The following is a 15,159-nucleotide window of genomic DNA, read 5'->3' as shown; positions in this document are numbered from 1 at the left end:
ACATTTTATCATTTTAGATTCAAACATTTATAGTAAATTAAAGTATGACACCATTTATTATTAGGTTGGCAAAAGTTAAACTGAAATATAATATCTACAGCTGAGAGATTAAAAGAAAAACAATAGGGGGTAGGGGTGTAGCTCAGTTGTAGAACACCATGCTTAGCATGCAGGAAGCCCTTGGTGCATTCCCAGCACCACAAAAAAAAGGAACAAAACATTCACATACCCTGCTGCTAGAAGTAAACTGGCAAAATTTATAAAGGTCAATCAGTAATATATTTCAGAAGTTTTAAAAATATTCATGTCTTTTAAACTGGGATTTTCATGTATAAAACCTCATCCAACAGAAATAAGCTTTCAACAGATGCCTTTAACCCCAGCTACTTAGGAGATGGAAGCAAGAGGATCACAAGTTGGAGGCTAGCTTGGGCAACTTAGTGAGAACCTGTCTCAAAACAAAAAATAAAAAGTACTGGGGGTGTAGCTCAGTGGTAGAGCATCCCTGGGTTCAACTCCCAGTACTGGAGGGGGAAAAAAAGGGAGACAGAAACAGAGAGATGTAAAAGCCACAATACTGTTTGATAATATTAAAAGAATTTTTAAGTGCTCTACATGTCACTTGATATTTGACACTGGCAAATGGTTAAATGAATTATATTCATGAACCAGTTATAGTCCATCCACAATAAGGACTATATACAACAAAAAAAATTATACAGTGACTAATACTGGGCAAGGGATATAGCTTAGTGTCAGAGTAGATGCCTAGCACAATCTAGGCCCTGAGTTCAATTTCCCAGTACTGGAGAGGGAGGAAAAAAATAAATAAATAAAAAAAAAAAAAATATATATATATATATATATATATATATACACACACACACATATACACACACACACACACGCACATATATGTGTATATTTATTAGCATAGAAAGATATTTAAAACATAGTAAATGAAATAAAGTTCATAAATAGCATAATATGCTATCAATTTAAAAGCCACTATTTAAGGTGGAACATATGTTTTATGCATCTGTGGTTCACAACCATTTTAAGAAGTTGGAAAGTATACATACTAAAATGCTAACAATTATATCTAAGTATGGAAGTTCTTGTTTATATTTTTATTTTATCTGAATTTTTCTTAGTGTGTGTGGGGGATTCTTTTCATTTGGGAAAAATTTAACTCCTAAATATCAAGCCTACAGTGAAATTTTCTGAAACTAAATTCTTCTACCTCTGTAGCAATATGAAGTCCTTCAGAAGTTGTCTTCTTTGTTACTTTCTCTGGTAGGCAGTGATGAATATGTGCTCTTTTATTTACCAACTCCAGTCCCAGGGTGACCAAGAGTACAAATCTGCCACCTGGATAGCTCCAGTTGCCTGGGGTCAGGATATAGTATATAAAATATATTGAAAACATAAAAGGTTCACACAAAATTTCCAACCAAAGAAGCTAACTGGCTATATATACAAAGACCTATTTTGATTACTGACTTTCATCTTTCAATTTACTCTATGTCATGACTTTGAAAGTTTCATGCTGATACACAAAATTCAACTCCAATTTTCCCTAACAAAGTAGTTACCTCATTATTTCTATCAATTCTCCCCATTTTTTTATTCAGTTTTCCAAAACTTTTTCACATACATGATAAGTATCATATTCTAATCATTACCACAACTATATAGGAAGAACTACTCTAGCCCTATCTTAAAGCATAACGACTTTGCAGCCAACAATTCCCTCCTCCCCAAAAACATCATCCTCCTGCCCAATGCTCATGAGTAATCCATATCCATAATCTTATACTACAGAATTTTGAGATTCTTTAAAACTTACTCGGGAGGATGAGGCAGAAGGATAGCAAGTTCAAGACCAGCCTGGGCAACTTATCAAGACCCTGTCTCAAAAAAAAGAAAGAAGCAAAGCAAAGAAAAGAAAGAAAAGTGGGGGAAGAGATTGGAGGAAGTAGCTCAGTGGTAAAACATTCCCCTAGCTTGCATGAGGCCTAGGGTCAATTCCCAAGCACCATCAAAAAATAAAACAAAAATTTAAGAAGTATCTAATTCATTTTTTCTTAATCCCTTGGCGTATCCCTAGCCCACAAGATAGATATATATATACACATATATATAGTTAGATATAGATATAAATTATGTATGTATTGAATGACTATGATAATTCTCCAAAAATATAAAATAAAATAACTATTAGTATGCAAGCCAAAGAAATGAGTCATTCAGATCTCTTTTCAAGAATATAGGATGGGGCTGGGATTTTGGCTCAGCAGTAGAGCGCAACCCTGGTTCGATTCTCAGCACCACATTAAAAAAAATAAAGGCATTGTGTTGTGTCCATCTACAAAAAAGAAATTCATTCTCTCTCTCTCTCTCTCTCTCTCTCTCTCTAACAACAAAAAAAAGAATTTAGGATCAATTGCAGTGAAGGTAATCAGCTATTACAGCATTCATGCTCTGCCTCAGCTCTCTATTAAAAGCCAAAATCTTCCCAAGCATCCCCCAACCATGAATAAGCACAGCTCGGATACAAGGGCCTGGCCATTCTGCCTAACATGGGACTCCTTCACAAGCAATCTTTGCTCTAGAGCTCCCTAACCGGACTGGCTAAAACTCTGTCAGATCTGCATTAAGTTGAGGAGACTCTCTTGGCTTTACCCTACTTTCATTAATCTTTCACAGGCATTATTCCTTAATAAATCTTTTACATTCCTAATGCCACCTCAACTCCATCTTCACAAAAGGACCCCAAATCCACAAGGATTTAATATTGATGTCAATATTATTATTAACAATCCAGATACAAAATTATAATTCTAATATCTCGATATAAACATGTACTTCACTATTTTATATACCCACTTGGATTCTTCCATAAGTAGTCATGAAAAGGGATCTAACTTGATGAATTTTCTGTATAGCATAATTACACCATTTTTCTTTTTTAAAAAATGTTCATCCTAGGCTAAGGTGGGAGGATTACCTAAGCCTAAGATTTGAAGCCCTATCTGGGCACAACAGTGAGACCTCTATCTCGGGGAGCGGGGGAAATAAGTTCATTTTACGGAATTGCTAGACCAATTCCTCAATATACTCATTCTATAATAACAATTTAATTTAATTTTGTTTTCTATCCAAAACAAATTTTAAGAATGTAAATATCCCCAGGCATAGCAGTGCATACTTGTCAGTCCCAGCTACTTGAGAGACTTGAAGCCAGAGAATCAATTGAACCCAGGAGCTCAAGGTCAGCCTGAACAATGAGAACAATCCCATCTCAAAAATAAACAAATAAAAAGGTAAACTTTTATCATAGTGAATTTTGAAGGGGAGAGGGGTGAGAAACTTCTGCCATATTGAGTTTCATTTTCTTAACCAACTTTATTTTTTCCGAGCCAATTTTTAAGATCTGAATTTTGTCAAGAGGATTTTATTGCTACCAGATTTTCATCAACAACAAAATTTTTTCATGTGCAGTTACAACTGTTAGATCTTATCTTTGTTATTTCTATTCTATCAAATGGTAGGATCAGAAATTATTTGGAAATTCTCAACAAAATACTAGCAAACTGAATTCAACAGCACATTAAAAAAAGATCTTCACTATGGTCAAGCAGGATTCATCCTGGGATGCAAGGATGGTTCAATATATGCAAATTAGTAAATGTAACACATCAGATTAATAGAAAGAGGGATCAAAACCACATAGTCCTTTCCATGGATGCAGAAAAAGCACTAAACAAAATTCAACATCTTTTCAGTATAATTCTCAAAAAATTAGATTAAAAAGACATGTACCTCAACCAATAAAGGCCATATAAAATAAACCCACAGCCAACATTATGCTGAACAGAGAAAGCATTTCCTTTAAGATCAGGATCAAGACAAAAATGCCTATTTCTATACAAAATAATACTGAAAGTCCATGCTACAGAAGTGAGTCAAGAGAAAGAAATAAAACACATTTCAAATTGGAAAGGAAGGTGTCAAATTATCCATTTGCAGATGACATGATCTTATATAGAAGAAAACCTACTGAGGACTTCCCTAAATTTGTTAAAACTAATAAATAAATTTAGGAAAAGCGCAAGACACAAAATCAACATGTAAACTTCAGTAGACTTTCTATAGATAAATAGTGAACTATCTGAAAAATAAATCCAAAAAAAAATCCCATTTACAATAGTTATAGAAAGAAAAAAAAAGACACCTAGGGACAAATTTAATCAAGATAAAATATTAGGCATTGAGAATTGTGAAACATTGGTGAAAAAATTAAAGAAGACATAATAAATGGGAAAATATCCCACATTCATGAATTGGAAGAATTAATATTGTTAAAAATTATCCATACTACCCAAAATGATCTCTAGTTTCAATGAAATCCCTACCAAAATACCAATGACATTCTTTATAGAAAAAGCAATCCTAAAATTCATATGGAACCAAAAGACCCCAAATAAGCAAAGCAATCAAGCAAAATGAACAAAGCTTGGGCTGAGAAGGCAGATCAGCAGCACAGCACTTGTATACTATACACAAATCTCTGGGTTTGATCTTCAGCAACAAAAACATAAAAACAAAAACACAAATGCATCATATTTACCCAACTTCAAAATATGCTACAAAGCTATAGTAATCAAACAGCATGATGTTGGCCTAAAAACAGAAACATGGACCAATGGAATAGAATAGCACGAAATTTAAAAAGTTTCTGCACAGCAAAGGAAACAAAAACATACTAATCATCCAAGACATGTAAAGCAATATCACAATAGGATTATTACCTAATTTCAGTTAGAATTGCTATTATCAAAATAATAATAGAGCCAGGTAGGGTGGTACATGCCTATGACCCCACTTACTTGGGAGGCTAAGGCAAAAGGATCACCAAGTTAGAGGCCATCCTGGACAACTTGGTGAGACCCTGTGTCAAAATAAAAAATAAAAAGGTTTGGGGATGTAGCTGAGTGGTAGAACACTCCTGGGTTCAATCCTCAAAACCACACACACAGATACACACACACACACAACAAAAGACAAGTATGGGTGAGAATGAGGATATGGAAAAATAGAATCTTTACACACCGCTTGTGGGAATGTATGTTAATACTGCCATATGGAAAACAGTATGGAGAATACTCAAAAACTTAAAAATAAAACTACCATATAATTTAGCAATCCAACTAAATGAATTAGAAAAATTAATATTGTTAAAAATTATCCATACTACCCAAAATGATCTATAGCTTCAATGAAATCCCTACCAAAATACCAAAAGAAAGGAAATTAGTATGTCAAAGAGATATCTGGATTCCTATGATTTATTGCAGCACTATTCCCAACAGCCAATATATGAAATCAACCAAGGTATCCACCAATGAATAAATGAATAAATAAAATGTGGTACAGATACACAATAGAATACTAATTAGCCATAACAAAAGAACTGTGATGAAGAGGACATACACATTAAAAATAGAAAGAACAATGGAAACAAGCTTGGTGTGTTGCTGGGGAAAAAAAAAATCAGTGTGGCTACAGCTTGGTAAAAGAAAAAAATACAATATGTCTTAACTTATCTACCCACATGAGAAACATCAATTTGCTCATATTTCATTGGCTAAAATTAATCACAAGAAGGGCTACAGAGGTAGTATTTCTGTGTGGAGGGGAAAAAAAAGAGAAACAGGTAAGCATGAGCACTGGAAGAAATACCTTCCTCATAAACACTTAAATGAGATTTAAATAAGATAATATCAAGTTATTTACTCTGCCAGCACTTGTAAGCATCCAATACATGATAATTTATATTTTTTCAAGAATATACAATAATTATACTCTCTTTATCACATAAATATTATTATTTTAAAACCCAATTGAGGGCTGGGGTTGTAGCTCAGTGGTGGAGAGCCTTTCTCTCCCATGTGAGGCACTGGGTTTGAGCCTCAGCACCACATTTAAAAATAAATAAGTAAACAAACAAACAAAATAAAGAAATTTTGTGCATCAATAACTAAAAAATATTTTTTAAAACCCAATTGAGGGGCTGGGGATGTGGCTCAAGCGGTAGCCGCATGCGTGCGGCCCGGGTTCGATCCTCAAAGATGTTGTGTCCACCGAAAACTAAAAAAAAATAAATATTAAAAAAAATTCTCTCTCTCTCTCTCTAAAAAAAAAAAAATGAGAACCTTGACTAACACTAATGCCAAGCCTAGGTTATATGAACTTCTCCCTTTTTTGAAAAGATACTTTCACATCAATAATGTTTCTAATATTTCTCTAGTTCTTCATAACCCTCTATGACCACCACAAACCAGACTCTAGAGTTATTGACAATGCCCTAGAACTTTATTAATCTATGACAGGCAACCAGAATCATTGCTTCATCTAGATATTCATCATGTAAGATGGGTAATGATTTTCTTTTAAAATATAATGATCCTCATATAACCAGAAAGGTATAAAAGAAATAACAATGAACACTGAACATCCAAAAAAAATGTTCAATTTAAACAGTACAACTTTCATTTCTAATAATGTATATTCAGCAATTCAAACAGATATTTAGTAATTTAGAAGGAAACAATTAGAAAACCTGGGCAAAGAAATTAAATCATGGATTAAGAATGGGTCTGTAATATCCTGTTGTAAATAGGAAACAATTTTACTTTGAAGAATATCACAATTAGCACTAAAACACACACATACGAGTAAGGAATTTTACTGACTAAATTTTGAACTGGGCAAAAAACACAAATATAAATAATAATAATTGGAAATTTTAATTTAGAAAAGAGCTCAAAAAGTTAAAATACACTGTATAAACAATAATGGCAAATGTAATAGGTTGGGTTTTTTTAATCCATAAAAAAGTATATCACTGTATGTGGAGTTATAGATATTTTTGTTTTGAGTATGTGTTCATTTATAAAATATATAAATGTCACAATGGTGCATGCCTGTAATCCTCACTACTCAGAAGGCTGAGGCAGGAGGATTGCAAGTTTAAGATCAGTCTTGGTAATTTAGCAAGATCTTGCCTCAAAATAAAAATAAAAAATAAAAACAGCTAGGGATAGAGCTCTGTGCAGAGTGCCCTAAGTTTAATCCCCAGTACTGCAAAACAAAAATAAAACCTAGAAATATGTCCATTTTTATCTTTTTTTTATTTTTATTTTTGTGGTACTGAGGACTAAACCCAGGGTACTCTACTACTGAGCTACATACCCAGCCTTTTTATTTTTAATTTTGAGACAGGGTCTCACTAAATTGTCCAGGCGTCAGCTTCCCAAATTGCTGGTATTACAGGGGTGCACCACTGTGCCTGACCTGTTTTTACAAGCAGAGGAGAGTGAGCAAAATCAGTAGTGAAACAAACACTGGCCAAAAGAAACTGTACTATTGACAAGAACCAATCAGTATCAGAGGTCAGTCCCTTTTTAAGTTCAACAACAAATTGGCATGGGTAATCACACAAGGTATCCAGTTAAAAGAAATTCTTCATTATGACCTAAGATAACATAGTAGACAAAATCACCTGAACGTAAGCTAACTATGCAGACTTAAGAATTCATATCCCAGATAATGCAAACTCAGATAAACATATTAATTTTACTATGCCATAGGCATTAAGTTTCTAATCATGTCAGAAGATAAACAATCATTTGAACAAAACAAGAGCATAAAATGTTAAGTCTGGCTAAACAAATTTTAGAACTGTCTTATTTCCGAGAAGGAAAATAAATTTTCACAATAAATTTAAACAAAAGATAGGGATGTAAAAGTACCATGATATAACACATAGTATCTACATTAAACAAACCACTGTCAGAGAACAAAGCTAAAACCTGAATTATCATAGACTAGAAAATCAGTTTTCATGCCCAACTCAAAATTTAACTGGACAGTAACATAGAACCTGGTACCCTTTGCCCGTCTGAGACTATAAGCTTTTTACCTTTGAGTTTAGTGTTATTACTAAGTGCTAGAAAAGATAAACACAAAATATAATTATATCTGGTTAAATTATACCTAAAAAAGTAGAAATATTAGAAGAGTAGGAATATATTACAAGAAGGATAAGAAAGTTAAATTTATGATATTAAATGATACAAATGATTTGGAATACTCATTTACAAATATGGTATGATCTTTTTCCTGTTTAATCTGTTTAGACAATTTAAAAGAATACTGATTATGAAATTTTATTGTTTTATTTCAATGTTTAAAAGTATTTAAGTTTGCAACAAATGTTTAATTACATGAGAAAATTTTGTTAAATCCATAATTTTGCATAAGTAATATTTGCCTAAGGAATATGAGAATTTTTTAAAATATTTTTTATTTTTTTAGTTGTAGTTGGACACAATACCTTTATTTTGTTTGCTTATTTTCTTTAAGGTTTTTGTTATTCTTTTGTTTATTTATACATGGGCACAATATCTTTATTTTGTTTATTTATTTTTATGTGGTACTGAGGATCGAACCCAGGGTCTCACACATTCGAGGTGAGCTCTCTACCACTGAGCCACAACCCCAGTCCTGCTTATTTTTTTTTAATATTTATTTTTTAGTTGTAGTTGGACACAACACCTTTATTTCACGTGTTTATTTTTTTATGTGGTGTTGAGGATCGAACCCACGCACGTGCTAGGCGAGCACTCTACTGCTGAGCCACAACCCTAGCCCAATATGAGAATATTTTTAAGGAATATCAATTTTTTACATTTAAAGATATACTAATTAATTAATTAATACTAATAAATCAGACTATTAAACTAACATCTGTATCACAGATTAGAAAGTATTTAGAGGAAAATGTATAGTGTTGAATGCATAATAAAAAAGAAAGAAATATTAAAAACCAATTATCTAAAAATTTATCTTATGAACTTGGAAAAAGTATAACAGATTAAACCCAAAGAAAATAAAGACAGAAAAGGAAATTAATGAAATTTTTAAAAAGAATCATATAATAGAGAAGAAACATAAACCTAAAAATTGGCTATTAGGTTGAAAAGCTCCCAATAACACAAAACAAAGATTTTGAAGAAAGGATAATAATAATCAAAATCAGAAAAAAAATACAGATACTATTGACTTTAAAATAATAAAAGTATTTTATCAACAATGTCATAGCACCAGACACAGTGGCACACACCTGTAATCCCAGCAGTTTAGGAGGCTGAGGCAGAATGATCACAAGTTCAAAGCCAGTCTCAGTAACTTAGTGAGGCCCTAAGCAATTCAGCAAGACCATGTCTCTAAATAAAATATTAAAAATATTAAGCATCTCTGGGTTCAATCCCAGGTACCAAGTAAAATAAAATAAAAATGTTAAGGCAATAAATTTACAAATCTGGATGAAACTAGAAATACTTTCTTAAAACTACTTCAAGAAATTAAAATTATGAGAAGCAGAGATGTGATGTCAGCAAAATGGCATAATAGGAAATTCCTGTACTCATCTCCCCACAGTAAAACAAATATAACAATTATCCAGCCTAACAACAGTATCTTCAGAACAGCTTCAGAATGAAGCATTCCCAGCAGAGTGCTGAGATACAACTGGTCCACAAATTCTCCCCCAAAGGAAAGAAATAAAATGTGCCTGCTGATTCATCCCAGCACAGGACCTGCCAATCCCCCACCCTCACCCCTTCATCTAGTGAGCCTACCCAAAATCACTTCACCTGAACATCTGGTAAAGAGTTTTATCTGTCAATCTGTAAAAAAAAATAGAAAAGGTTATTGCTTATTCTATGCAGATACAAAAACAAGATCACACACACACACACAAAAAAAAAAAAAAAACAGGGAATCATGACACTACCAAAGGAAAAAATAAAGCTCCAGTAATTGACCTTAAAGAAAGAGTTCAGGAGTTTGGAGGGGTTGTAGTTTAGTGGTAGGGGATATAATTAGCATCCACAATGCTCTAAGTGAGCAGATGGATGGGAGGAAGGAAGGAAGGTTCGATCGATCAATCTATGAACTGCCTGAAAAAGAATTCAAAACAATTATCTTAAAGTTCAGTAAGCTGTAAGAAAATATAGATAGACAATTAAACAAAATCAGGAAAATACTGTAGTAAACTTATAAGAGGACATGGACATATAACTAAATGAAACCAAGTAAAATACAGATGAACAAAATGCTAAGTTTAATATAGAGATAAAAACCATAACAAAAGAACCAAACAGAAATCTGAAGCTGAAAAATAAAATGATTGAAATGAAAACATCGACAGACAGCTTCAACAGCAGAATCAATCAAGCAGAAAAACTGAGAAAACACAAAGGTAATATAAGATTATCTAAACACAAGAAAAAGAAAAAACAGTGAAAAATAATAAAGAAGATTTACAGGACATATTAGATATCATTAAGTAAACCAGTATATGCATCACAGAGTCACAGAAGGAAAAGAGAAAGAGGTAAAAGCTTATTTAAAGAAATGATGGCTGGAATTTCCCAAATTCTAGAGGCGGCTATGGACATCCAGAATCATGAAGCCCAAAACTCCAAACTTCTAAAGAGTTCTATATCAAGAAACATTATAATTGAACTGTCAAGTCAAGGAGAATTTTCAAAGCAATAAAAGAAGAGTAATTTATCATATATAAGGAAACACAGGAGACTATCAGTGGATTTCTCAGAAAAAAAAATGCAGGCCAGCAGATGGAAGGATAATATATCTAAAGTATTAAAAGAAAAGGGAAATGGGCTGGGGATGTGGCTTGAGCCTGGCATGCGTGCAGCCCAGGTTCGATCCTCAGCACCACATATAAACAAAGATGTTGTGTCCACCGAAAACTAAAAATAATTATAAAAAAATTCTCTCTCTCTCTCTCCCTCTCTCTCTCTCTCTCTCTTAAAAAAAAGAAAAGGGAAAATAAAGCTGCAAATGAAAAAAATAATATAGCTGATAGAGCTATATTTAAAAATGAAGAGACATAAAGACTTTCTCAGACAATCAAAAACTGAATTTATCACCACTAACCTGACTGATGAGACATATTACAGGGAATTCTTCAAGTTGAAATAAAAGAGTGTTAACCAACACATCAAAGCATTTTAAAATAAAATCTCACTAGAACAGGTAAACATATTGACAAATACAGAATAAGCAATACTCCAAATTTGACACATGCCGACTTTTTTTTTTTTTCTCCTTTGGTACTGGGATTGAACTCAGGGGCACTTGACCACTGAGTCACATCTCCAGCCCTATTTTGTATTTTATTTAGAGACAAGGTCTCACTGAGTTGCTAAGTGCCTCACCATTGCTGAGGCTGGCTGGGATTTTAGGCGTGCTCCAACACACTGACTTTTAACCCAAGCATAAAAATTAAAGGAGAGAAGTACTGACGTAAATCTATAGTCACAAAAACACTGCTGGTAGATATCAATATAAATAGAAGTAGGGGCATTGATAACAAAGTGGGTGGCAGAAAGAGTAAAAGCATAGATTGTATGAGATTGAAGTTTTTATCATCTCAAAATACACTAATATAACTACTAAGAAGTTTTGTGCAAGATTCATGACAACAAGGAAACACATGTAATAGAAAATATCATCAAGAAAAGCCAAAAGCAGATCAAAGTGGTGGGACTCGCGTCGCGGCCGCGGAGACGAGAAGCTCTCGAGGAGGAGGACTCCGGATCAGGGTCGGCGCTCGCCCTCGCTCGCCTCGCCCCCGGCCTCGGCCCCCGCGCCATGGAGAAGACCGAGCTGATCCAGAAGGCCAAGCTGGCCGAGCAGGCCGAGCGCTACGACGACATGGCCACCTGCATGAAGGCCGTGACCGAGCAGGGCGCTGAGCTGTCCAACGAGGAGCGCAACCTGCTCTCGGTGGCCTACAAGAACGTGGTCGGGGGCCGCCGGTCCGCCTGGAGGGTCATCTCGAGCATCGAGCAGAAGACCGACACCTCCGACAAGAAGTTGCAGCTGATTAAGGACTATCGGGAGAAAGTGGAGTCGGAGCTGAGGTCCATCTGCACCACGGTCCTGGAATTGTTGGATAAGTATTTAATAGCCAATGCAACTAATCCAGAGAGTAAGGTCTTCTATCTGAAAATGAAAGGAGATTACTTCCGGTACCTTGCTGAAGTTGCCTGTGGTGATGATCGGAAACAAACGATAGATAATTCCCAAGGAGCTTACCAAGAGGCATTTGATATAAGCAAGAAAGAGATGCAACCCACACATCCAATCCGCCTGGGGCTGGCTCTTAACTTTTCTGTATTTTACTATGAGATCCTTAATAACCCAGAGCTTGCCTGCACACTGGCTAAAACGGCTTTTGATGAGGCCATCGCAGAACTTGATACACTGAATGAAGACTCATATAAGGACAGCACCCTCATCATGCAGTTGCTTAGAGACAACTTAACATTATGGACATCAGACAGTGCAGGAGAAGAATGTGATGCAGCAGAAGGGGCTGAAAACTAAATGCAAACAGGGTGTCATCCTTCTTCCCTCAAGAAACCTTTTTACACATCTCCATTCCTTATTCCACTTGGATTTCCTATAGCAAAGAAACCCATTCATGTGTATGGAATCAACTGTTTATAGTCTTTTCACACTGCAGCTTTGGGAAAACTCCATTCCTTGATTTGTGTTTGTCTTGGCCTTCCTGGTGTGCAGTTACTGCTGTAGAAAAGTATTAATAGCTTCATTTCATATAAACATAAGTAATTCCAAACACTTAGTAGAGGACTAAAAATGTATCTGATATTTAAGTAATCTGAACCAGTTCTACAAGTGACTGTGTTTTGTATTACTGTGAAGATAAGAAAATGTAGTTAATTGCAATTTTAAAGAGTGTTCTACATGACTTCTTACTTTCTACATTCCCTTCTTTATTCTTCTTTGAGGGTTTCCTTTCAGTAAGCAACCTTTCTATACTCTTACTGTATTCCTTTTTAGTGGGAATCCAGAAGTATTAGATGGAATGGGAGAGCACTTGACATTTCCTGGCTTGGGGGGGGGGGTCACAAATTGAAATGCCTCCTATATCCCATGTTGTGGAGGTCATGTCCATCTGTGATCACAGGGAGTTTCCTTATTCACTCATCATTTGCTGCTGTTTAAGTTGACAACTTCCCTTCCCAATAAAAATTCACTTACACCTCCTGCCTTTGTAGTTCTGGTATTCACTTTACTATGTAATAGAAGTAGCATGTTGCTGCCAGAATACAAACATTGCTTTTGGCAAATTAAAAGTGCATGTCATTTCTTAATACACTAGAAAGGGGAAATAAAAGTACACAAGTCCAAGTCTAAAACTTTAGTACTTTTCCATGCAGATTTGTGCACATGTGAGAGGGTGTCCAGTTTGTCTCGTGATTGTTCTTTAGAGAGTTGGACCACTATTGTGTGTTGCTAATCATTGACTGTAGTCCCAAAAAAGCCTTGTGAAAATGTTATGCCCTATGTTAACAGCAGAGTAACAAAATAAAATTACATTTTATAAAACCATTTACTATGACTTTGTAACAATTGCATTACCCGTATTAGGCGAATTTACTACTTTCTGAAGTTGATTGATACTTCCCTTTTATCTTATGTAAAATGTAGTAGTGATACCCATATTTCTGCATTGTGGTACACTTGTCTGGGGGTTCCTGGAAATGTGTAAAATTGGACTACAATTTCTTAGTGTTTTACCATAAATCAGTCTCATGGTCCTTCTCTTCCTCAGATGTAAATGATATCTGGCTAAGTGTTATGGAATAAAGTGGACATTTTAAAACTAAAAAAAAAAAAAAAAAAAAAAAAAAAAAAGAAAATATCATCAAGTAAAACAAAGCATATCACTAGAGAAACTCAAATCTGAAAAGAAAATAGCAAGAGAGAACAAGAGGAACAAAAGAACTACAAAACAGGCATAAAAAAAAAACAGGGCTGAGGCTGTGGCACAGTGGTAGAGCACTTGCTTGGCATGCATAAGACATTAGGTTTGATCCTCAGCACCACATAAAAATAAAATAAAGGTATTATGTCCATCCTCAACTAAAAAAAAAAAAGAAGAAAAAAGAAAAACAAATAAAACAGTAAGTCCTTACCTGTCAATAGTCACACTAAATTTAAATGGAAAAGTGTGCTCTATATGTGTAATAAGAATTGTAATGAATTCCGCTGTCATATATAAATGAAAAATAAATAAAAATTTTTTAAAAAGGAAATAAACATCAAAGTATTTGGGCAGTTAAAAAAAAGATACAGATGGGTGAATGATTTTTTTAAAAAAGCAAGATTCAATTACATGCTCTCTAGAAGAGATACACTTTAGTTTTACTATACATAGAGGCTAAAAGTGAAGAATGAAAAAAGATACTCCACGCAAATTGCAATCAAAAAAGAACAAAAGTAGTTATACTTACATCAGATAAAGACTAAGTCAAAAATTGTCAAAAGAGACAAAGAAAGTCAATACATAATGATAAAAGGGCAAATTGAACAATTTTTTATATGTGTTAAACAATGAAAGAATGGTCAAAGGTGAAATGATTAGATTATGAGAGTTGTAATCTATTGGTGGACTAATCACTTAAATGAATTAAGTGTGATAATGAGCAGGTAGGGTGTGACCGGAGAAAGTAGGTCACTGGAGGGATGTCTTTGGGGTTTATATTTTGTCCCTGGTGAGGAGTCATGTCCTGAATTCCTTTCACCACACCCTCCACCATATACCAAAATATGACCTAGAAATTTAGTTGGCAGGTATTTCCCCAAGAGAAATGAAAATATATTTTCTTTTTTTCTTTTTTTTAAAGAGAGAGTGAGAGAGGAGAGAGAGAGAGAAAGAGAGAGAGAATTTTTTTAATATTTATTTTTTAGTTCTCGGCGGACACAACATCTTTGTTGGTATGTGGTGCTGAGGATCGAACCCGGGCCGCACGTATGCCAGGCGAGCGTGCTACCGCTTGAGCCACATCCCCAGCCCTATATTTTCACATAGACTCTTATAAGAATATAAATAGCAGTTTTATTCATTTTAGCCAAACACTGGAAACAGTGCAGATGTCCACCAATAGAATAGATAAGTAAATTTTGTTCATTTGCACAATGGAAGATTATTCAGCAAAAAAAGGGAATAAACTTCTGACAGACATAACAATG

The 15,159-nt window shown here is 34.4% G+C and overlaps 2 protein-coding genes across 6 annotated transcripts in view; one reads left to right on the top strand and one right to left on the bottom strand.

The window, feature by feature from the left end:
* Positions 1 to 15,159, bottom strand: part of Sbf2 (SET binding factor 2) — a 426,980-nt gene that overhangs the window by 394,576 nt on the left and 17,245 nt on the right. The window lies entirely within an intron of this gene.
* Positions 11,625 to 13,515, top strand: LOC144254394 (14-3-3 protein theta). Its single transcript, XM_077797546.1, has one exon. It carries the CDS (start codon positions 11,749 to 11,751, stop codon positions 12,484 to 12,486), a length of 738 nt encoding a protein of 245 aa, XP_077653672.1. The 5' UTR covers positions 11,625 to 11,748; the 3' UTR covers positions 12,487 to 13,515.

This window comes from Urocitellus parryii, chromosome 4 (assembly GCF_045843805.1).
Source record: "Urocitellus parryii isolate mUroPar1 chromosome 4, mUroPar1.hap1, whole genome shotgun sequence".
In the NCBI taxonomy this organism is placed as follows: domain Eukaryota; kingdom Metazoa; phylum Chordata; class Mammalia; order Rodentia; family Sciuridae; genus Urocitellus; species Urocitellus parryii.
Note: the sequence above shows the minus strand (reverse complement) of the source record. Positions and strands in the feature narration are given on the sequence as shown.